The 24,915-nt window shown below is 45.4% G+C and overlaps 1 protein-coding gene across 2 annotated transcripts; it reads right to left on the minus strand.

The window, feature by feature from the left end:
- Window positions 1–253: 253 nt before the first annotated feature.
- Window positions 254–24,672, minus strand: LOC147630853 (O-fucosyltransferase family protein). 2 transcript variants are annotated; one of them, XM_086809227.1, is made up of 11 exons: window positions 24,243–24,672; window positions 24,083–24,133; window positions 18,476–18,566; window positions 18,308–18,384; window positions 18,094–18,182; window positions 4,114–4,233; window positions 3,779–3,895; window positions 3,356–3,499; window positions 3,150–3,273; window positions 1,195–1,386; window positions 254–1,072 (listed from the first exon to the last, which is right to left on the minus strand). In XM_086809227.1, exons 1-11 carry the CDS (start codon window positions 24,495–24,497, stop codon window positions 713–715), a joined length of 1,620 nt encoding a protein of 539 aa, XP_086665353.1. In that variant the 5' UTR covers window positions 24,498–24,672; the 3' UTR covers window positions 254–712. The 2 variants fall into 2 exon arrangements, with proteins under 2 accessions (XP_086665353.1, XP_086665354.1); XM_086809228.1 differs by having other exon boundaries at window positions 1,195–1,353; window positions 24,243–24,671.
- Window positions 24,673–24,915: the final 243 nt, after the last annotated feature.

Genomic DNA, 24,915 nt, shown 5'->3' on the forward strand with positions numbered 1-24,915 from the left:
ATGAGCTTGGTGAGTACACTATAACTATGAAAAGAACATCCATGACATGAACTCTTATCACGTGTCACATGCATGCAGATGAAACTTGGCTGGAGTTTGCAATTAGTTCATCAGTTTGTGTAGCCTCAAGATTTGCATGTAATCCATCATTGTGGAAAATCTAGTACCCTCTCCAATCCATGAGCACCCTACAATTGAATATATAATACCTTTACACAACAAAAATTAGAACATTTCAAGCAGAGCCTTTGTGTGTCACGAGAAAAAAATTATTACATTACATGAAAGTCACCAGCAGAGTCTTCTTGGCTTTACAACGCACAGAATGGTGGGTGTGTGGCTCATCTTGCACCTGTGTTCACTGCAGAACTTGGCTTTCACAAAAAAGTGGCACAGGTTCTTGAAGCAAATTCTATATGCTTGTTAGTGTCTTGTCAGTGTCCCCACGTGTTCTTCTGTGGTGAGCCTTGTCCACTGGACACTGCCTAGAGTAAGCCAGGCCTAAGCTATAAGAATGCGCATCAACTGCTTTCAAAATACAATGGAGTTCACAGGAAATAAATGCTGCCCAAAATGCGAGCCTGGCTACATTTGCGCAACCTTTTCAAGAGCTACACCTATACAGCTCTGTAAACTTGAAACTGTAAGCACAATTGCTTCGGTCCTTGTTTGCAAGCACAGCTCAGAAAAGTGGCTTATCAAAGCATGCATTCTAAGCCCGGCACATGCAATGTGATAGAGGATTCTCGTATATATCATACACTGGGAATGTTGGCTCTGGTAATCCTGACCTGCTTTCATGTGTAACAACCACATCCTCTACGAAAGCTGGCCATCCTAAGCTTGGATCTCCAAGAGACTTGGCCATAAGACCTTTGTTAGGTTTAATGGATTTCTGCCGGTGACCCATATATCTTCGAGCTCCGATGATAAGCTTTGCAAAGTTCCCACCATGGGTCATAACAAAAACATCTGATTTTAAACACACGAGAAAATCCAAAGCAGCCAGGCTTGTCACATGCTTTCTGAAGGGCTTTAACTCTTCCTTTGTAGTCAATCCCTCTTTCGTAACCTGATCTCCACAAGGAACAAGTGGTTTCATTTGAAAAAGACCAGGTAAAGTTTTTTCCAAGATGCAGCAGGTAAAGACTATTAGCAGGCTGAGACTGTATTTAAGCATAAGTGGATTAGTACCAGATTAGGAAACATGTTCCGCAAGGGTGCCATGCGTTTATCTCCACCATAGACTTGTCCTGATGCCACATATATTTGTGTTTCTTTGGGATATCCCATTGCCATAAGGATTACGGCAACTTCACCAGGCTCTAGAGGGCATCGTCCCTCCTTGCGCTTCTGCAAAGCTAGTTGCCACAGATGTGATCCATTCTGCTAGCATCAACAGTGCAACATATGAAGAAGCAACCGAAGATAAAACAAACATCCTTGATCTTCACTTAGAGACATGAAAGGCTCGGTTAGACAAGGCAGCATATGCTTGAAGCCTGAGAAGGAAAAAGGGAACTTGCATGACATCCATTCACGTGTGTTTTGATTCTAGAATTAGTCATTTCTAAATGGATTATTTTTTCGAGTGATTTTAAGTATATAAATAAAGGATAATTGGCTCATAGGACTGATGAACTCATGCCTTGAACCAACCAATGGGTCTGTCTGATGGGAGTGTGGCCTCCACATTAGAGCTGAAACAGACATCCCTTCTGCACCATAAAACCAAGGAAAGAACTAACTGTATAATCAAGGAGCCTATTGTCCTGAAACTCCTGCCAGAGGGCGAGCAGCTATCTGGTTGTCGAGCTGGGCTGACAGCATATCAACCAAAAGCACTATTTGCTCATCCACAGCCATGGTGAAGAAAAGCTGGAAACTGGCATAAGGAACTGAAAAGAAATTTTTCCTCAAACCCAACTATGCTGAACCCTAATCATACTGGAAAATCATTTTTTTTGCAGAATCCTGTGTTTTGGAACAAAATGTAAGGCCACTAGCTCGATATGAGCATTTCACAGAGAGGAAATCGCAAATAAAGACCAAAACGCACAAAAAAATGCAAGGGAATCTAGTAAACCAACAACTAACACTACATTTTTTGTATCATTCCTCGGGATCTTCTTGTGTATATAGAGCAGAGTTACACGCCTACATCTCTCTCTCTCTTGTGCTGTTTTTCTGCCTGCGTTTTTTGCTCTTGTGTTCCCAGATTTGGTCATCATCTCCGCTGCGTATTCTGACATAGCCTTGGATTAGGCATGTCCATGTGCATGCACATGACACGCCTCATTGGCTTTCCGTCAAAAATTTAAGTGGGCTGCAATTACACTTTGAGCAGGTGATTGGCTCTGTTGCAATTCCATAAGGAATGTCTGATTCTGAGGAGATAGGGAGCACAATTGGGGTTAAGCAAGGCTGTCCATTGTCTCCTGCTCTCTTTGGGCTGCACATTAATGGGGTGGCTGATTTAGTTAAGGCACCAATGGGCACCAGGGTGTGCACTGTGGGTTGCAAGCAAACCATTGTTTTTGTACTGTGCCTTCAACCAACTTTCCTTCAAGTTGCAACCTTGGACATTCATCAACTTGATTCTGCTCAAACCTATTTGAAAAGGAACTAGTCCTATCATGTGGCATCTGCTCTCATTTGGAGGTGATGAGAAGAAGATGAAAATGTCTTGTGCATGTACCAAAGTGGAAGCTGCAGTCTAGGGTGAGTTCACCACCCAACGAAAGTGTTGCCCAATCGTGGACTCCTTGGGGAGTCCTAGGAAACAAACAACACCCATCTTCAAAAGTGTCTCAGCTGTGCCAGCGGAAAATCCCATTTATCCAATGGGCTACATTTACTATAGAGTCTCCAATGGCGGATGCTCTAAGCTGCCACATATTTTGGCATGATCATACTAAACTTAAAAATAACCCAGTCCATGAAGTTAGATATCAGTCACATTCAGGTAATGATTCTCATTCACTGATGAGACTGACCTGGAGGTGGCCATGTGCTGCTATCTCCAGCTCGTCCACAAGAGTGATGGACATACAGATTAAAAATTTGTAGAAAAATGCGTAGAATAATGATTGGCTTACAGATAATATAGTCTTTTTTAAAAACAACTTTGAGTAGGTAAACGGTATTACCTTGTACCGCCGAGGCCATTCCTTCTGACGATAAGCAGCCATCATTGCCTTTTCTTCTCGGTTTCCCACAAAGTCGCAGAAAGAGAGACCCACCATTCCCTTCTCAAACCGTAAGTGCAATGCCCTGACATGTGGGGTAAATACCAAAAGTTAAGCAGTTTCATGTTATGGCTTGGATTTTCTATGGCTAAGGTTGTGTAACTCACATGTAAGGGTGTAGTATGCCAGTACGATTTCTCATCCTTGCCACTAATACATCCGCCATCTCTTCAACCTCTGGTAAGAACTTCAAAGCATGATAGTTCACTCTACATCGAAGCATGTTTATTTCCTGAGGAACATTATCATATCTGCCAGTTGATTCCATTAGGATATGCAATAAGTGGATGACTGCAATTTGAAGGCATGTAAATATCCAAGAATGCATTTCTTTCTAACAATTAGAAGGCTGGAGCACAGTTTCAGCTGAGCGTTTCTCATATCGCATGAGAGAAGCAGCTTAAATCCTTTTTTGGAACAAAAGTTAATTAGAGAACTTTCTTTTCACATAGCTTCTGTAAGGTTGAGGTGGCTTGCATGTGGAGCGTGGGACAAATAAGCCATTCATCATAAAGCAAAAGGTTACCTACCCAAGTCTGTCAACAAAAGGCTTCAACGCCATTATTCTTTTCTCCTTGATCCTCGGTAGAACATTATCCAGATAGAATTGTGCCGAGGCATATTTGGGAATATTCTTCACAGTGCGCCTGGACAGAAACACACCGCATTAGAGCCACAACATAATGTGAAATTCAATTTGAACATGCAAACGCAGCAGAAAACAACACTGGTAGACACGCATTTTTAGAAAGCAGCCACTGAGGGCAACATAGGCATATGTATACTTCCATATTTGTTTGCCAGTTAATTTGACCACAGGAAGCCTTAAAGGCATCAAGAGTCAAGTAAGTCTAGTGATATTAACCTAATGCTTGTATACAGCTCTCCTTTGTCAGAAAACCATGAAGGAATCTCCTTCACTATCCGTACATCATCCTTAAGGTAGTTGATGAAATGCTCCACATCAAAAATATCCTCAAATCGCCTGCCAAAAAAAATCTGAAACTGATTACAATCCTCTAGACTTTGTATTTCGTGCTGAAATTAAAAGCAAATTAAAATTTTGATAAAAGAAAATACAAAAAGCACATTAACAATTGTGTTCAAAGACAAATAGAGGGTGTCCTTGTCACATAGATTACATATAGAGACAGGCTGAGAGAAGGCACTGACATGAGAGCATTGATAGAGTATGTAACACACGGGTGGAGCACACTCTACTCCAATGTCCAGCATGCATGAGATCTGAATGCATTTAAATTCTGTCCCCTGAGTATATCCCTCAAGTATGAGGACCACAACTGTGTGGCTATCAGCTTGCACCAGACCTACAAGCCAGAGAAAGAGGAGAGCTTTTCGGGGGGGCAGGGGGGCGGGGGGAGAAAGAGAGAGAGATATATATATTTATTTATTTATTTTATTCTTTTTTAGGGCACTCGAGCAAGCAGGAGAACAACACTCAAACACTCCATACCTTTGCCAAAAGCTTGCCAGCACAAAGAGCATGAGTTAGATGACCCCTATTCACATGCCTCACAGCTCGGGCTAATGCCCAACCACGGGATCCATCTCAAGACACCTAAAAGACTTGCAGCATCCTTCAGACCAAAGAGAGACAAAGCAACATGGAGCATGCAAACGAAGTCATATAGGACCCAAAGGAGTGAAATCTAGCATGCAAAAAGGGTTATTAGAGCCTTCAGAAACGTGTGAACAATATGGAATTCGAATTTGAAAGTTTCGATCCCCAAAAAGGAGGTCTTGTACGCCCATACAAATGAACATAGATAGAGAGAGAGAGAGAGAGAGAGAGAGAGAGAGAGAGAGATTTTATTAACGTCTTCCAAAAGACCGGACTCGGCCTATGAGACAAATCGGAGTACCTGTATGGGGTATCCTCTGTCATCCCAACAAAATGAAAAAGTACTGAATAAAAAAGCTGAATCTGGGTGTGCAGGGGATGGAGCTCTACTACTAGAAGAATGCAAAGCTATATGCATGGAGTATACAATCATGATATGCAACCTAGCTAGCTCCATCCTGTACCATACTGGGGGTATAAAATGGTATACATCAGTGAAGGGGGTGTCCACAGCTCCCTGAAGAACATGCCTGGGTGTGCTCTGAAGCGAGCCAGTCGCTCCGAACCCTCTCTGTGAAACTGAGCTCTGATAGAGAGAGAGAGAGAGAGTTTTTTCTCGAAGTAAAGCCTTTGTGAATAGATCTGCAACATTATCCTGTGTAGGGCAATAAGATAAACTGATCTCCCCTGCATGTAGCCTCTCTCTGACATAGTGATAATGAATCTCAATGTGCTTGGTATGTGCATGAAATACTGGATTTCGTGCCACGGCCATAGCACTCTGGCTATCAGTGAGAATGGTTGTGGGTGTCTGCTGACACTCACGAAGATCAGCCAATAGTCTCCTCAACCATACACAATCTACTGTAGTTGTAAAGACTGCCTTGTACTCAGCCTCACAAGTAGATGTAGCAACAATGGGTTGCTTTTTACTCAACCAAGATATGCATGAACTGCCAAGAAAAAAACAATTCCCACTAGTGGATTGTCTGGTATCATAATCTCCAGCCCAATCTGAATCACTGTATGCATAAAGCTGCATGCTGCCCCCCCTGGGATAGAACAAACCAAGATCCAGGGTACCCTTAAGATAACGAAAAATGCGTTTGACTCCTTGCCAATGCTTTGTGCCTGGGCTGTGCATGAATTTGCTCAACAAAGACACCCCAAAAGATATGTCTGGCCTTGTGTTACACAAGTAAATGAGGCATCCCACTGCCTGGCTGTAAATGCCGGCCTCAAAAGGTTCTCCAATATCATGCATAGTAAGCCGTACACCTGGTTCTACCAGAGTAGAAATGGGCTTACATTCATCCATTTCTACCAGAGTAGAAATGGGCTTACATTCATCCATTTGAAACCTTTTTAGCAAACTTTTTATATACTTAGTTTGCTACATAACAATGCCATCATCTGTATGCATAAACTGTATGCCGAGATAGTAGTGTAAAGCCCCTAAATCTGACATATCAAATTCAGCTTTCAAATCAGCTTTCAAATCTGAAATTTGTGCTTTGCCAGTACCTGTAATGAGCATGTCATCTACATATAAGATGACTATGAGAATATCAGCATCGGTTTCCTTCACATACAATGTGCTTTCAGCTCGACTATTCTTATAACCTTGGCTGGTTAGATGAGCATGTATCTTATCATACCAAGCTCTTGGAGCTTGCTTTAACCCATACAATGCTTTGCGTAACCTGCATACTATATGTTCCTCACCAGGAACTACAAAACCAATGGGCTGATTTACATATCTTCCATCCTTTATGGGCAGCCAATGCAATCACTGATCTTATTGTGGTCATTCTCGAAGTAGGAGCAAAAGTCTCTTCATAATCTATTCCCTTTTTCTGGGAGTAGCCTTTAGCCACAAGTCTTGCTTTGTACCTATCAATAGTACCATCAGACTTTCTTTTGACTTTGTACACCCACTTTGTTCCAATGACATGCTTGCCTTTAGGCAATTCCACAAGATCCCATGTATTGTTCTTCATGATAGAAGAAATTTCAGCTTGCATAGCTTGCAACCAATGCTCATTCTCATGTGCTTCTTCATAAGAAGAAGACTCTTCTGAATCAAAGAGACCACCCATTGCTAATGCAGACTTCCCACGATGTATATTCAAAGCATGGCTGGAAATGGCCCTTGTTCTACCTGTGAGTGGAGCTGCAAGTTTGCTTTCTTGCAAAAGTTTTCAGCAACCATCTTGGCACTGACTTGGCTGTGTCTATGGCTGTTTGCTCTTCCCTGACAAGATCTTCCACTTCTTCCATAGAAGGGGGCTGAACGGTTGGCTGTTCCACATGTTCTACATGAGGATTTTCTTGTGTTGGGGCTGGCTGATCTGAATCCCCCCTACTTGCAACGGGTAAAAGTCCATCAAACATGTCATGTATGCCTGTATCATTGCTTTTATACAAGCTGTACATGGGCTGTTCTGAATTTTCAGCAAATACCACATCTCTACTGACAAAAATCCTTCGTGTAGTTGGATTATAAAGACGGTATCCTTTGCTCTCATTGCTGTAGCCCACAAAAATGCATTTAATTGCTTTGTCATCTAGCTTTGTTCGGAGTTGTTCTGGCACATGTGCATATGCCAAACACCCAAATGTATGCATATAATCCACTGTTGGCTTTCGGCTATACCAAGCTTCAAATGTTGTTATGGTTTTCAAAGTTTTTGTTGGACACCTGTTCAACACATGAGTTACACACATTATAGCTTCCATCCAAAATTTGTGAGGCAACTTTTGTGCTTTCACCATGCATCTTGCCATCTCCATGAGAGATCTATTTTTCCTTTCAGCTACACCATTCTGCTACGGTGTGTAAGACACAGTACATTGGTGTTTGATGCCCTTTTGAAGCATATAATCCATGAATGCATTTGACATGTATTCTCCACCTCTATCTGAGCGGAGTGTTCGGACTTTACATCCACACATATTTTCAACCATTGCTACAAAGTGTCGAAAGCATGTAAACACATCTGCTTTCGCTTTCAAGGGGTAAGCCCAAGCAAACCTGGAGTAGTCATCAATGAATGTGACGAAGTAAAGATGCCCCCCTATGGATGGTGTCCGCATTGGACCACATACATCACTATATATGAGCTGTAATTTACTTTCAGCTCTAAGAGCTCCATCTTTGGGGAATGGTTTTTGTTGCATCTTTCCCAAAATACACCCCTCACATACATGTCTTGGTGGAGACTCAAGAGGCGGCATATTATCAACCATATGATACTTTTGCAAAAGCATCAAACTCTGAAAATTTACATGCCCAAAACGAGCATGCCATAGCTCAGCATCATGCATAGCAGGAGTGTGGGCAGCCACTGTATTTGCATCATAATTGCACTTGTCATAGCTGTCCAGCTTATACAAGCCTTTGTATCGTGTTCCATAAGTGATTATTTCATAACCCTTTGATGGGTCTTTTACCAAACACTTCCCGTTTTCAAATTCAACCTTTAAACCTTGGTTGTTTATGGCTGAGACGGAGAGCAGATTTTTCTTTATCCCTGGAACATACAATATATTTTTCATACATATATTGGCACCATTGGCTGCAATAAGTATGACATTACCAATTCCCTTTACTGGATATGTGGTATGATCTGCACATGATACAGTGCGGCCATTTGAAGCATAAACCAAGTGCTGAAATACATCTTTGCATGAAGTGATGTGGCTCAAAGCACCACTATCAAAATACCATGATGCATTCTGTCTGTCAGATGCAATGCAAGACATATCAGTGTCTGAAGCACTTGGTGTGTCACTAGTGCATGTGACCAAAAAAGTGTACTCTTCCTGGATTACATTAGCTGATTGTTGTGTTTTGTCATCAGAAGAGTCTGCTACTGTATTGCCTGCTTCTTTCCTTTTCTCTTATGCAATCCGCTTCCTACATTCACTGATGTAGTGTCCAGGCTTATGGGAGTAGTGACATTTGCCCTTCTTTTTGGGCTTGTTTCCATCCCCTTGTCAGACTTTTCACCACCAGAAGAGGGCTGTCCATGACCAGCCTTGCTAGACTGTTGTCCCCCATGCCTAAAGCTCTTTGCTTTACCCTTATCCTTGGCTGTAAATGCCTTGTCTCCACCACCGTTGCTCAATAAGTTTGCTCTTGTTTGCTCTTCCTGCAAGAGTAAACCCACGAGCTCTTCAAAAGTGACGGGATCAGCACCTCCTCTCATTGAGAGGTTGAGAGAGGTGTGAAAGCCCAAGTAGGAAGGCAGTAAAGAATGAAGAGTGTTGGTGACCATCCCCTTTGAGGCGTGGCTGGCTGTATGGTAAGTGGGCGTGTGTCATCACCACACACGATGCCCCAAAGCCCTTTGGCTACCAGCAAATTACGGATCATGAAACTCCAGAGGGAGTAGTTAGATCCATCCAGCTTATCCTCCTGGGTGAGCACACCAAATACATCTGTAGCATTCTGTGCCATGTCAACAAAATATACTTGCAAGCAAACCAAGCACCAATGTGCACTGCCAGGCAACCAAATGTCCTGTGCAAATGTATGCCTACAAACCAAAGCAAGTGTAAACCTGCACCAAATTGTCCAATTACACACAATGTGTATACATACGCGACAAATCGCAACTGTAATGCCCAACTACATGCTCCAATCAGAAAATCCCCAATTTTTATTCACTCCAATCGCTTCAATGTGCATCTAATTGGCCAATTTTCACAAAAGCCCCAAATTTCTACAATGAAAGAGGTTCAATTTGCTGATTTTGACCTCAATTTTGAAAACCCCCAAATTGCAATTTTTCAATTTTGCCTCAAATTGAGAAATCCCCCAATTTGCCTGAATCCTGTACCACCTGCAAGCTTTCAAATCTTCCTGGCAAACCCCCAAAATTTGTCGAATCTGGAGCGGAGTGCTTGCAAAGCTTATTTTGTTTACTTTGTTTAATTTTTCTGTTTGCGGAAACAAAGGTACCTGCACGTGTGGGCAGTACTGATGCACAGCCGAGAAGAGGCAGTACTGATGCACAGTCGGGAAGAGTCCTGGACGTTGAGCTTCGGCGGACGAAGGCGGTGGCCTCTGGGCAGCGGACCAACGACGGATGCGGGCTCTGGGCGGTGGCGGACCAACAGAGGCGCGGGCTGGGAGGGAGTCGTTGCAGCTGGGCAGGTGTCGACGAGGGCGCACAGAGTGGACAGGTGTAGGCGGCGTGCAGAGAGCGGTCAGGCCAAGAGGCACGCGCTGGGCGGGCGTCGGACCAATCAAAGGCGGGCGCTGGTGTCGGGCAGGACCCGCCGGCGGCCTTTGGCTAGCACGGAGGGCACAAGGGGGCCTGGAACGGGCTGGCCGCGTGCAAAGGTCGGAGCAGGACGTGCCAGCCGGAGTGGAGCAGGACGGCGCGGGGACGGAACAGCAACGGGCGACGACGGCCGGCACAGAGTTGCTGTCAGATGAACGGAGCAGCAACCGGCACGGAGCGGATGCGGTGCTGGGCTATGGGCACTAACGCCGCCGGCTGGACTAGGCGGCGGTGGTGGGCTCCCCACTAGTGCCGCCCATTTCTGGTGGCCGGACGGTGGAGCAACGACGGAACCGACTGACGGAAACAAGCAATCCGACGACGAAAAATCCGCAGGCGACGGAAATCCACAATCTGTCGACGGAAATTCGCAGGCTTTCTTCCAGCAGCAGAATTTTAGGGCCAGCTCCCAGCTCTCATACCAATTGTTGGGTGTTGGACTCACACACTCACACACACAAACCTGCACATTAGGGTTAGGTGCAGGGTAGAGAAGCTCACACAAAAATGAGAGAGAGAGAGAGAGAGAGAGAGAGAGAGAGAGAGAGAGAGAGCCAAAAGTGTGGTATCCACAAAATGCAAGTCAACCCTTGCATGTGTGCCACATCCATATAATATAGAAGTACAAAATATTATATGTTAGAGTGTCCTTTCACACTTGATGTCCAAGGGGAAAAACCACATGGGAAAAAGTGCCCTTGGTTAAGCCCTGTTCACACATAGCACTACCATAAGTGAGCATATGCCTACATGGTGTGCAGGTAAGAGTGAAAGAGAGGTAGGCATGGTCAGCTTCAAAAAAGGGGGTGGCGGGATGGAGAAGTCGGGGAGGTGTGCCAAAGCCGGAGATCCCATAAGGTAGTCCACGGTGCTAGTACCTCCTGAGTGAGGGAAGGAGGTGAGGGCGCCGGAGGAGGGCCATCGGGACATCCCGTTATAGATAACGAGACCATGTGGAGCTCCCAGCTCTAAGAAATATCTCCCATACACTGTGACCTCACGGTCCTGTGATGATCGTTGCAGCCCTATGTCACTGATGTCCAACTCCTGTAGTCTAATAGGATCGTCTAGATCAAGTAGTGGGACCTGCTGACTTCTCGTCTTGACGTTGAAATCCCCACGCAGGAGGACTTCCCCCAGCTGTGAGAACTCCATGATATCCCCATATAATGGTAAGTACGGTGACTGGCCATGCTATGTGGCGTAAGGGGAGTGGCGTGGTGCAAAAGAACACACAGCAATGTGGATTGACTCTATCATTGCTAAGCTGTAGCCAACACCCAAAGATACCGTGCATCCTCGTCCTTTTGGACGATGCTCAGAATCTATCGGAGATGGGATCTAAAAAGGACAGCTACCCCTTGAGAGCCACGTACTCCTCTTGATGTGCCGGTCTCACCTCGGAAAGCTAACTTCCCTGCTTACTTCCCAATCATACCTGGCTATGTATGGTAAGCCCCTCTCAGGGCTCTGATGAGTCTCTGTATAAAAAATGACATCCCTGCCTGTGAGAATCTCGCTCAAGCCTCTTGGATTCGACCACAGCATGCCATTGCACTTCCATCCTGCTAACCTTAGGTGTTTGGTCTCATAGACCCCACGTCCCTATTTGGGACGACGCTCAGTGAGAGAGAGAGAGAGAGAGAGAGAGAGAGAGCTGAGTATTCAGTATATTATAGTGTACAAAAAGGTAGTTCAAGTCCTACAGCCATAGGCTATGTTGGAAAAGGTAGAAAACACCTAACTACCCCTAGTCTACGACCCAATCCATGGCTCGACTAAATAAATCAAAATGATGAGCATATTTGCCTTTTATAGGCCTTGGAAAATACCACTAGACTGGCCAACTACTGGTTGACCAGGTCCTGGACAAAAACACCTCGAAAAGCTGCAGCCGACTCGTCATAAAACTCGTTTACACTGGCTGACAACCATCCCATGTCCTCCACCAGTCTTTCCGTGCCGTCTAGTTCTAACCTAGTTTTTTATTTTGTTGCCCTTAAGGATTAGTCCTAAGATCAACCCTACACATGTCTTGCACATGACATTCCCAGATATACACGTACGTCCTGCTAAGAAAGGTGGTGTTCTTGAAGGAAAAGATATGTCCACTAAGCCTCTGACTACGGCTCTTTGCGCTCCTCACGAAAAAACTCTCTAGCTATGAAAGTGAGGCCCGCCCAACCTTTGAATGCGCTAGGAGACAATCTACATGGCTAAGCATGGGCAGAGTGTGTCTTGCTCGGCACGCCCTCTCCTCAGAGGGTTTTCGGAGAGAGATTGCACATTATAACAATGATTCACTTGCACAAATGTCAAATGCACAGCCATGGCCATAGCTAATCCTTGATTAGGCAACAGTTCACACTACATAACAAAGGCTCCAACAGGTACATCAGTAGGCCAAGCCAAGAGCATCAAATAATATTTTGTGAATTTTATGCTCATTTCTGCTGCCCGACAGTAGTTCCAAGAGCCTATAAATAGAAAGCCTCCAGTCAGTCATAGATCATATGTTCCCACTTTGGTACAAGTCAATAGATAGTCTAGTAAGTCGTCTTTTGGAAGGCCAACGGCCATGGCAATTGTACAATCATATACATCTTTTTGTACCATATCAATATATTGAAACTACGGTTCTTCTCTCTTCTCTTTGTTGTCTATTCATTGCTTTTGCATTAGTGTTCCTAATCAGTAGGCTTAGGGCTGGATCAAGTACAACAAGGCTTCCATGCATGCAACATTGGTATCAAAGCATTCAAGCTCAGCCATCTAAGCACTCAATTGTCCCACGATAGGTGCATGGATCCATGGAAGAATGCAACCAAGGTAGCATTTATGAGGTGGTCGGCAGCAGGCAAAGCCAAAGGAAAGCATTCCCTGGGAGTTGTGTGCTCAAAGGAGCATACAATTGGCTCTCAGATCAGTTCCAAAGGTGGAGCATCAAGCATGATCATTCTCAACAAGGGAAAGGGATTGCAGGCATGGGTACAAAGTTGAACAGATGCACAATTCTCTAACCAAACTAGGGGAATCAGAGGAATGATAAGATTTTCAGTCGAAGTCAGTCAGAGTCAATAGTCCAGGGAGGGCCACGGAGGAAGGATGACAAGTTTCCAATCCATCATCAAGTTACGCAGGAGGGAATGTCACATGCACAACCATGGACATGGCTAATCCCATAGCTAATCCTTGATTAGGCAGTAATTTACAATGCATAACAAAGGCTCCAATAGGTACATCAGTTGACCAAGCCAAGAGCATCAAACATATACATTCAGCAGCATTTAAATAATATTTTGTGAATTTTGTGCTCATTTTTGCTAGCCGACAACAGTCAGCATGTTGCACGGATAATTCCCAAAGCCTATAAATAGAAAGCCTCCATTCAGTCATAGATCATATGTTCCCACTATGGGGCAGGTCAATAGGTAGTCTAGTAAGTCATAGCAATTGTTCAGTCGTAAACATCTTTTTGTACTATATCAATATACTGAAAATACATCTTTTTGTGCCATATCAATAAGTTCGTCTCTCTTTTCTTAGTTGTCTATTCATTGCTTTTGCATTAGCATTCCTAACCAATAGGCTTAGGGCTGGATCAAGTGCAGCAAGGCTTTCGCGTATGCAACAACATCGTCCTTGAGCTTGGCAATCCTCTGTCAATCGTCTTCAGTAAGTTTTCTGCATTGTAAAAGAAGTTCTCAAAAGCAATAAAGCAAATACTCCTACTTGCAATAGGGGGGCCCTTAAGTGGGTAGATTGGGGCCCAATCTAGTGTCATCTCTACAATCTCTCTCTCTTCAGCTCTATCTGTGACATGCAAGGGATTGATTGTAGTAAAACAACCTTAGCCTTAACTAAACTGTACTTAGTAACACTTAAGAGACAGAGAAAGGTTTCAATGCAATGCAATGCAACTAGATTAAATGCTTGTTACAACTAAGATCATAAATAGATCTATGGTGCTCACAATGCTGATTTTGGCTGAATGGATGCTAAATGCTGGATCCTAAACTGCTGGCAGCTGAATGCTGAAGTCCATACCTTCCTAGGGCCTTGGGCTGAAGACCACCAAAACGATGAGAGAGATACCTAGACTGAATGATGTTCCAACCTTTTATATGGGAATTTACTCCTGATCGGTTGTGCCTAGGGGTGTCGGCTGAGGGAATGTGTCCACGACTGGGATTAATGCCAGTCTGCTGGCTATAGTACCCTGTCGGCTGCTTAACACTCAGATCGGCTGCTGAATATTCCTGTCGGCTGCCCACAATGTTGGCCTAATGCTTGAATGCCATGCTTAATGGTAAGAATGCTCTAATAAATGCTCATGAATGCTAAGAATGCCATGCCACCTGTACACCAACTAGGTGTGCATGTGACATTCCCATCCGCTACACTGTTGCTAGGTGGTACACCTGACAACCCTTCGACTCCTCTGCTGATCCTCCTCCACTGAAACCACTACCCCACTTTGTCTTCTTCTGTCGGGAATGAGGTCGACTGTAGGAATTGAATCCTTTGAGCCAAAGACTTCACCATTGCAGGAACTGCATGGCAAATGCTAATAAATCTGCTTGGAAAAACCTGAATCACCACTGACCTGTCTATGGAATCCTTTCACACACCATCTCCATTGTTCATGGACCTCTGAACCTCCTGAGGCGATGTTGGAGCCACTTCTGTCTTCTTACGTGGAAGAGAACCCCCTACTAATGCCAGTTGAAGCCCAAAACTCCATTTGCTCCTTTGATGATGGATGTCATTCTTCCCCAGAAAACTCATGGGTAAATCATGTATGCCTTGCAGATGCAAAATGCTTAGACTAACTATCTTTACTGGACTACTAGGATGACTTTTATACTGATGCAAGCCATGTGCTACCCTATATGCTATGCAAGAATGCAAATGAATGGGTTATTGAAGCATGCCTAAGGGGAAAACCCTAAGGATGGCCTGCAAGATCTTGAGAACTGGATTTAATTGGGCGGAAGCGACTATCATGATGCTTTACTAAATGACTTAAGGGATGAAGTAAGGCTGATTACCCTATAACGCTCTGATACCAATGTGACATGCGAGGGATTGATCGTAGTAAAACAACCTTAGTCTTAACTAAACTGTACTTAGTAACACTTAAGAGATAGAGAAAGGTTTCAATCCAATGCAATGCAACTAGATTAAATGCAATGGTTACGACTGAGATCATAAATAGATCTATGGTGCTGACGATGCTGACTTTGACTGAATGGATGCTAAATGCTAGATGCTGAACTGCTGAATGCTGAACTCCACACCTTCCTAGGGCCTTGGGCTGAAGACCACCAAAATGATGAGAGAGATATCTAGACTGAATGATGTTCCAACCTTTTATATGAGAATTCACTGCTGGTCGGTTGTGCCTAAAGCTATTGGCTGAGGGAATACGTCCACAACTGGGATTAATGCCAGTCGGCTGGCTTTAGTACCCTGTTGGCTGCTGAATACTCAAGTCGGCTGCTAAATATTCCCGTCGGCTGCCCACAATGTTGGATGCTGAGAATGCTCTGATAAATGCTCATGAATGCTAAGAATGCCATGCCACCTGTACACCAACTGGGTGTGCATGTGACACTATCTCTTGTGAAAAAGATTAAAGTGGATTGCTTCATGCTCACTAACATAAAGGTATAAAGAAGGTCTTGCTGTGTGTTACACAATTATATCAGTTGCATGTTACATTGGTATCAATGCTTCTCGTTGTGACCTAGCTTTGACAACCTAGACGGCTTCGCACCTCATTGGGGAAGCCATTACTTGGTGGCAACATTGATCAGATCTTCATACAAATCTAACAACAGGCACGACTCATTACGTATGGGATACTTTTGTGTCCGACCTCAAAGCTAGGTTTCTTCCACCCCAATACATGACCAATTTGAAGGATGAGTTTTACAAACTTTCCCAGAATGGTCTCTTGTGCTGACCTATTCTAACAAGGTCATAACAATTGGGGAAGTCAAAAGAAGAGAAGCTGAAACAATTTCTCACAGGGTTGGATACCAACATCCAGTTTCCTATACGGAATTTTAATCCTCAATCATATGACCGGGCTCTGACTCTAGCTCACGATCAAGAAATGATGCTAAACGGGGCAACCCCAAGCAGGTCTACTCACGCCCCAAACCCCAGTTGTAGCAATAGCCTTCATCCAGTCCGGTAAGGGTACATAGAACAATAAAGACAACAAGTCTCACAGCACCTCACGTGGAAAGAAAACCACGGAGGCCAAGCCTAAAAAGATGAATGTTGTTTAGCTATTGCCCTCTTTCAATCTAGTACCCCCATCGATTATTGACAATATGCAAGAGGGTGAGACTAAGGGGTGGACAAAAGCTCTAATCCGTACCTATGGCTCAGCAAAGGGACAACACTTCATTGTCGTTTTCGACATGCGCAGCTCTAAGGACACCATCTTTCTCTACGTGGCTACGAAGATGGGTTGTACCTTAGTGTCCTTAGTGTCCTTAGTGTCACACAATTTAGTCATGGACGGGTTCACACCTAGTCTCTGCACACATATTACTCACAAAGCTCAACAATTTGAGTTTCAGCTTCAGAAGGCCACATTTCATCAAGATTTTATTGTTTCACAACACAATAAAGACAATATAGACAACAACTCTCGGAGCACCTCAGGCGAAAAGAAAAACACTGAGACCAAGCCTAAAAAACGCCTGAGGAGAAGGCCAAGGAGGGCATTACCGGAGGTTTATCTCCAACTATACGAGAAAAAGCGGTAACAGGTTGAGAACTAATGTTTCTTCTACCACCAAGTAGGCCATGGTAAGAAGAACTACCAAGTGGCAGGCTGAAAAAGCCACCAACGCGTCATCCTCTACAGTGGCCACCGCCGAAGCCACCCCTATCCCTCCACCCTCAATTGCCGATGTCGTTCATTGAATCTAGTACCTCCACTCGTATGTGATGCTAAGCAGCAGAGCGAGGCTGAAGGGCGGACAAAAGCTCTAATATTTTCCTAGTGCAAAAGGCTGTACTAATTTGTGGCCTATGGCCTTCCAAAAAAGGGAATCTAAAGACCTTCTAATGCTTGATTCTTGACCTGCCCCAAAGGGTGTCAGATGAAAGGACTGAATGGTGGCCCAGCCTTACATAGGCTCTTGACATGCCCATGAACGGGCCGACAGCAAAGACCTTCTAATGCTGGACTCTTGACCTGCCCTAATGGGGCTCTGATGAAAGGACTGAATGGTGCGCCTAGCCCTACATAGGAGTCTTCACATGCCGGCCGACGGCAGGAAAGACGACCCCCCAAAAATATGATCATCCCAACTTCACCTGCCTGGTCTTGTTTCCCTTGCCGACTGCTGTCCTGACCAAATAGGGCTTCTTCTGTGTAAATCTTGAACCTTGCTAGTACACTAACCTAATGTTTATCTGCTGCCCAAATCAGGAATTAGCCTGAGATCAGCCATGTCCATGTGTGCACATGACAGAGGGCTGCCTAGAACAAATCCCAAATCTCACGATGTGCTAGCCAGCTCCCAATAATCTTGCAAATCAGTGAAGAAGCCTCAAGGGAGGAGACCTTAGAATGCCAAAAGCTGGAGGTCTGCGTCGGAAAATAGGCAATGGGTAGCGGCCTCGGTCGCGGATGACGGAGTGGCTGCCATGGAGTCCTCCTGGATAGGTACAGACCACAGAAGCCGACTCTCGCCTAAAAGACAACCCAAGCGCTAGAACCTGTTGGGAAGGATGCAGGAGAAGAGGGGAAGGCGGAAGCTGACAGATGGGCGAGAACGAGGGCGGCAGCGAAGGGTAGAAGAAGGGCGATTGGGGGCGGATGAGGGGGGGAAACAGAAGAGGCGGAGGGATTCACAGTATGGCAGGGCAAATGGGGGGGGGGGGCGCTCCAGTTCGTGAATACTTTGGCTTCTTAGCTTGATATTGCATGAAGTAGAGAACTTACGTCTGATCCTTCCAGATCTGATCCTGCTTCATCAGAGGGATGATCAATGTAACATTCATGATCTTAGCCACAGCAACAGCATTGCATATCTGTGATACAGGAGCCAACAACAGAGAACTCCCAAGTCAAATAACTCTCAAAGCTTCAAATATCATGAAAAGTATACACTCAAAAAGACAAATGTTCAGTTCTCAGAATTCCAAAGAGTACACACAGCAATACGCTGCTGATTCAGTCCACCCTCCGCATGCACAGCTAGATACCCGTTTGTCTCATTCTCAGGTGGAGGAGCTGTGAATCAAAAACACAAAACATTTTGAAAATGGTAATTAAGACTCATGATCATGATCTCGAGTTGAAAAGAACAGATGAGTGGACCTACAAGAACCCCCATGATCTTTCCTCTCGGCACAGGGCTTCCAAGAAGTTGTTGCAGAATATGGATTCTCCCAAAGCGAGGGTGCCTCGCGTACCTGAAAAGTAAAACAAAATAATATGTAGAAACAAGTACCATCCAAAGATCTCCACATAAACCAAACCCAAAACAATACAATATCTCTAGTAGTTGAGCAGGGTGTCGAACACTTGTGCCTATGAGCTAGGATTTTGAGAGAGAGAGGAGTGCAAAAGAATCACACACAGCACACACACAAGAGTCCTAAACTACTGATTTGTATTATGTACAAGAATAAAGTGTTACAACTAAATCCCTAGTACAAAAGATGATTGAGAATGAAGAACATCAGTTCTAAGCCCCCACACAGCTGTAAATCTCCCTTGCTCATACCATAGGGAAACGCCCTGTAGCATAGTCACAAGGGATGGGGGACGGTAACAGGGGACGGGCACGGGGATGGGGACGGGACGGGGGACGGCCATATGTAGGGAACGGGGACGGGGGTAGGAACGGCACTTAAAAATTACTTTGTCAGTACCACCCACTCGCCTATACGGGCAAAGCTTGCATGTCCATGGCTGTGCACCACCTCCATGAGGGGATGGGGTGTGATTGACCTCATCCCACCATGTCCATCCCGTCGTCCTTCTACGGGTAGTTGGAACTTGAAGAGCCACTGCCATGAGGAGGATGCCATGGATGATGGATGCCTCCTTGTCACTTGATAGCGAGAGAGAGAGAGAGAGAGAGAGAGAGAGAGAGAGAGAGAAATGAAATGAAATGAAATTAAATGTTATATTAACGTCTTCAAAAGGCCAAAGTGACCTATGAGACCAAAGTTACAACCATGTGACATCTAATACACTGTCTGGAAAAGAAAAGAGATAGCCCCACAATACATCAGTAGGGGGGAAGCTAATGCTACTAGTCAAAATGGGGTACATGAGTACATGGATACCTGAATACATGAATATGGGGGAGTACAAAAGTGACAATGAGTACAACAATATATGGCTGGAGTCGTAATCATCCTAGGAGCTCTAGCATGGGTCTCTGCCAGATGGCCTGGATATCCGCCATAGTGAGATGCCTGGTCGGACGAGCCCGATGCCTCGCAATGATGCTCTGAATCCTCTGGTGTAGGCACCGTCTCCGATGTGAGGATCCGCGAACCCTCGGGCGTCTAGATCTGCCCAACTGGATAGCTCTCTCAACTAGAATCCCACGGGGTGCCCACTGTTGGGCTGTCGGCTGTGTGTCCTCCCGGGTAGTCCCTCTAAAGAAATCAGTAATCTGTCTCTGTGTGGACTCCCTGCCAGTCGGGCGTCTGCTCCTAATAATGGACTCTCTGAGCCTGCGGATCTCCGAATCTCATAATATGCTGTGCAGCGATAGATGTAGTGCTCCTCCGTCTCTGGCTCTATCCAACAAATCTGACAAATCCTGTCCCCTGGAAGTATGCCTCTAAATCTGCCTGTCTCTATCTCTAACTGATGTGAAGAGGTGCGGATCTGCCCAATGGCGCACCTCAATCCATGAGACAAATGGGTATCCATGTAGCTCGGCCTAAGTATAAAGCCATCCTCAGTGGTGCGGAGAAGATGGTCTCTATAGAAAGCCATCTTCGTCCCCAACTCCTGTGAGAGCTCTAGCCATGTCCTCCTAGTGTCCAATTGAATGAGGTCCTATCTGATGACTCTTACTAATCTCAGAATGTGTCAAGGTGAGAGAGGGTGCCTCCAGAGAGTACTGGAAGGGTGGAAGTCTATCTAAACTGAACCCGTGGAGGTCAAACCAAGATGCTATCTGCGCATACCAGCATGAAGTGTCTCCCTCCATGGCTAGCTGATGAGAGGACTCTAAAACAAGTCGTGCATACCCGTGTCGGGGAAGCTCCCAGGTGCTATGAATGAAGGACACTGATCTGGCAAGAGCCTCAACTACGATCGGTGGTGCTCCCATCTCGGCTCTAATAATCTCATGGGGTACCGAGGCCTTAGCCCGAATCATCCTAGAGATCATGGACATAAGCATAGTTGCAAACATTCGCGAATGCAAGGCTTTGCAAACGTTTGCAAACGTTTGCAGTTTGCATCCCTTTGCAAACTTTGCCTGCAATTTTTTTAACAGTTTGCATCCCTTTGCAAATTGAGTACATTTCCAGCACTCTTGAGTCTTGAGTCTTGAGTCTTAAGTTCTAAATTCTAACATCTTTTAAGTTTCAAGCTTTCAAGTTTTTCATTGTGTTTTCAAGCATTGACTTTGAACATTCTATTTATGCCCAAAAAAATAATTTTTTTACCCGCCACGAATGCGAATGCATCCACCCTCGATGCATTCTTTTGCAAACTCGGCATTCTCGAATGCGAATGCACGAATGCAAAGAATGCTTGCAACTATGGACATAAGTGGTCTCTCCATCGATCTCCATCCATCGTATGTGCGTCCTGATCGACTGTGACGATCTAGGCTAGGCCCCCAGATCTGTACTCCATATAGCATAGGCGATGTGACCGTCGTGTCAAAAAGCCACAGCTTAGTGCGTGGCTCTTGAAACTGTACCTGTGAGCACATCCTCTCTAGACCTCCTAGTGCTCCATATCCTCTAGTCAATCTGGCCTCTGCTGCCACCCTCATGGAAAATGTGGGCCCAGTGAACACCACTCCAAGATATGTGTATGAGTCAACATACTCCACTGTCTCCTGCCCATATGTGAAAATAGGCACTGATCTCCAAACCCACTGAGCTGTAGTGTTAAACACCATGAGTGAGGCTTGAGCTTTGAAAGTTGAGGGAGAACTTGAGTGTGAGGATGGGTGGGGGGGGGGTGTGTGTGTGTGTGTGTGAAGCTTGAGAGAGAGTGTGTGTGAGGGAGAGTGTGTGTCTTGAGAGGCTACAGCTTGCTTGTGTGAGCTTGAAACTTGAGACCTCGGCCCTTGAGGATGGCCGCTTGAGGGAGAGAGAGTGTGTGTGTGTGTGAAGCTAAAGCTTGAAGTGTGAGGGGGGGTGTGTGTGTGTCTTCTTATAGGGAGGGAGACAAGAGAGAGGCCAAGGCCCAAAGCCTCAAAGGCTCAAGGCCTATGGGCCAAGGCTAAAGGCCCATGAAAAGCCCCTCCCAAACGCCCAAAAGAAAAGGTCAAAAATGTGACCATTGCCCAAACAGTAACCTGCAGGCGTTCCCATGCAGCCGTCCCCCACAACCGTCCCCTCTTGGATCCGTCCCCGGAACGCCGTCCCTTGTGAGGGACACCCAGCTGGGGACGTCCGTCCGTCCCCGTCCCACAGTGTTTCCGGGACAGCGTCCCCCCGTTCCAAGGGTTCGTCCCCTCCGTCCCCTGTGACTATGCCCTGTAGGCTCCAATCGCTAGGAAAAATGCATATGATTTTGACCAAATTCTTATGCATGTATATATAGAACCATTAGTGCTAGTCGGCCTTCATATGTGCTGCCGGCCTGTTCTAGAGGACAACCCATGACCTAGTGACATGGCCATAGTCACAAGGGACAGGGGACAGCAACGGGAACGGGACGGGAGATGGCCGTATGTAGGAAATAGGGACGGGGTAGGAACGGCACTTCAAAATTACTTTGTCGGCGCCACCCACTCACCTATACAGGCAAAGCTTGCATGCCCATGGCCGTGCACCGCCTCCATGAGGGGATGGGGTATGCTTGACCTCATCCCACCATGTCCATCCCGTCATCCTTCTACGGGAAGTTGGAACTTGAAGTGCCGCGGCCTTCCGCCACGTGAGGAGGATGCCATGGATGATGGATGCCCATTGCCTCTTTGTCACTTGATAGCTTGAGAGAAAGAAAGAAAGAAAGATTGTATTAACGTCTCTCTCAGGCCAAAGAGAACTGGCCTATGAGACAAAACCATGTACAATGTATGTAGTATCTTTGAGTATCAGATGGTGCTCAGTGCACAATACAACAACTGGAAGAAAACTGAAAGAAAACTGCTACTAAGACAGAGAGTGAGTGAGGCTTGAGCCTTGAAAGTTGAGGGAGAACTTGAGTGTGAGGGTGGGTGGGTGGGTGTGTGTGTGTGTGAAGCTTGAGAGAGTGTGTGCGTGAGGGAGAGAGTGTGTGAGAGCTTGAAACTTGAGACCTTGGCCCTTGCCGCTTGCCGCTTGAGGGAGAGAGTGTGTGTGTGTGTGAAGCTTAAGCTTGAAGTGTGAGAGGGAGTGTGTGTGTGTGTGTGTGTCTTCTTATAGGGAGGGAGGCAAGAGAGAGGCCAAGGCCCAAAGCCTCAAGGCCTATGGGCCAAGGCTAAAGGCCCACGAAAAGCCCCCCCCAAACGGCCACAAAAAAAGGGTCAAAAATGTGACCGTTTCCCAAACATTAACCTGGGGCGTTCCCATGCAACCGTCCCTCAATGGATTGAGGAAATTGGTAGTGTGATGAGTGGTTCTCATGGAGGACTTCCCGTACCGATCTTGCTCAAGAAGAAGCAAGCATTATATTGGGAAACTCTTTTTGGCAAGATGCCAAAATGATTGTGAAAATTTGTGCACCCATCCTCAAGATTCCCCGCTTGGTTGATAGGGAGGGAGCAACCATGGGGCTGACTTATGAGCCCACAGATCGTATGGTGAAGATAGAAAAAATGGAAGGTCTTGATGCAGACAAGCTCAAAGAAGTCAAGGATTTGTGTGTTGGTCCGTGGGACATGTTACACTCTCCTTTGCACGTTGCAAGTTTTGTGTTGCTTCCTATTTGGAGAGGAAAGGGGAAAAAAGCAGACAATGAGGTGCACAATGGATGGATGACACTCATAGAGCGCTACGGTATAATGTGGAAGGCCAGGGAGTGTTGATCGATGAGTTGGATGTTTATAGATTGGCGGGGGCACCTTCTCTCGTGCACTTGCAAAAGAGGAGAAGAGAATGCATCAAGCAGTCAAGTGCATTTGGTGCAACTACTACTTGCTACCACGGGTACTCTGTAAAGATCCAACATTAGTGTTCTTGGTGCTGATTTGCAGCTCAGTCCATTCGTCATCCAGCACATCTTACTTTACATAGATCTTCCTTCAAGGAATAGATCTAAAAGAACAGTGCAAGAACTTCAACATCTTTTGGTGGGCGGGCAGCCAGAAAAGCAAGAGGGGGCAGCAAAGGAATGACACCATGTGATGAGTAAGATGTCATATAGGATGAGAGTGCAATCCTAACTTCATAAGAGTCTTCTTACAATGCTATGAATATCAACTCCATGCAAAGCAAATCCTTTAAGACACCACTATCCCTGTTAAAAGCAGAGTTCAATGGTTTGGACTGTGTGGTGATGCACCTCATACATTGGATGCATCAGATGCAAGGGGTGCATAACCAAACATGGTTTGAACTGTATCACACGGATGTGGCATGTGTGGTTATGTGTCCCACGAATCAGACAGCATTCTCATTTAAGATGGTGTGCTTCGTGGACACCAAAACGCTATGCCCTCTCGCAAGAGATTGTGAGCTGACCTATCACTGGGCACAATTTATCCAAGTTGTAGCCAAGTGCAGATTGGCAAAGCATGGTACCCCACGTTGTACTGATGGTTTTTAAAAAAGGGACATTTTGGAGTGAAACATACCGGTGGACAACGCAGGGCGATGCCTTCTTTCTTGCAGAGAAAGGGAGGATTCTGAGCATAGAGGCAAGTTAGCAGAAGATGTGAGGTAGATCTGTTGATCCGGCACATACAATTCAAAATGAGATAATCAGAAGAAAAAAAAAGGTAAATTAGGACTTACGATGAGATCCCAGAGAGAGGGTATAAAGAATGCTCCAAGAAGAAGGGTTGCCGCCAGCAGAGCGAGGAGGCCTTGGCGGAGAAGGGCGTGGGAGGGACGGTCCTCCTTGGAGTGCTGGTGGAGCTGCTGCTGGGGGGTGCCAGGCGCCGAAGAAGAAGAAGAAGAAGAAGAAGAGGCGGCTCGCTCTCGCCTCTCCACCAGGGGTGCGTCCAGCTGTTGCCTCGAAGAATGTCTCATCTCGGCCATCACTACCATCTGCACATTTCTCTCTACATATCTGCTGCAAGACCAAGCGAACCCTTTGCTTCTAGGAGTGAAGCAAGCTCGTGGCAGCGTGCCAGTGCTCTCCGCATTTTCGTATATTAATTTAAACCCCAAAAAAAATTATTGGCTTTCGTTATTCACCAGTATGTATAATCAAATAACGCACGAAAACCTTTTCAAGTCCAAAGATTAAATAATTATCCGCAAGGTTTTGTTTTGAATATGGTCAGAAATCTTAATGGAAATGTTTGTGGTTTTTTGGCAAGAAATTGAATCCAACCACTGAGATTGCGTGATTCTCTCTCTCTCATTGAACTCTACACCAATGCTCTCTCTTCTTCTCTCTACAAGATGTGCTCTCTCTTCTTCTACCCAGAATTGTGCATGATTCATGCTTCATGGACACATT

This window comes from Cibotium barometz, chromosome 15 (genome assembly GCF_041138505.1).
Source record: "Cibotium barometz isolate CiBa-2024 chromosome 15, ASM4113850v1, whole genome shotgun sequence".
NCBI classification, from domain to species: domain Eukaryota; kingdom Viridiplantae; phylum Streptophyta; class Polypodiopsida; order Cyatheales; family Cibotiaceae; genus Cibotium; species Cibotium barometz.

What these genes read in the sequence shown, in the direction of transcription:
- LOC147630853 (XM_086809227.1), bottom strand. Translation starts at nt 24,497, where the DNA reads ATGGTAGTGATGGCCGAGATGAGACATTCTTCGAGGCAACAGCTGGAC. An exon ending in TGAATCAGCAGCGTATTGCT is followed by an intron (nt 18,183 to 18,307) that starts GTGTGTACTCTT and finishes CCTGTATCACAG; the next exon opens with ATATGCAATGCTGTTGCTGT. An exon ending in CAGATCTGGAAGGATCAGAC is followed by an intron (nt 4,234 to 18,093) that starts GTAAGTTCTCTA and finishes TTTTTTTGGCAG; the next exon opens with GCGATTTGAGGATATTTTTG.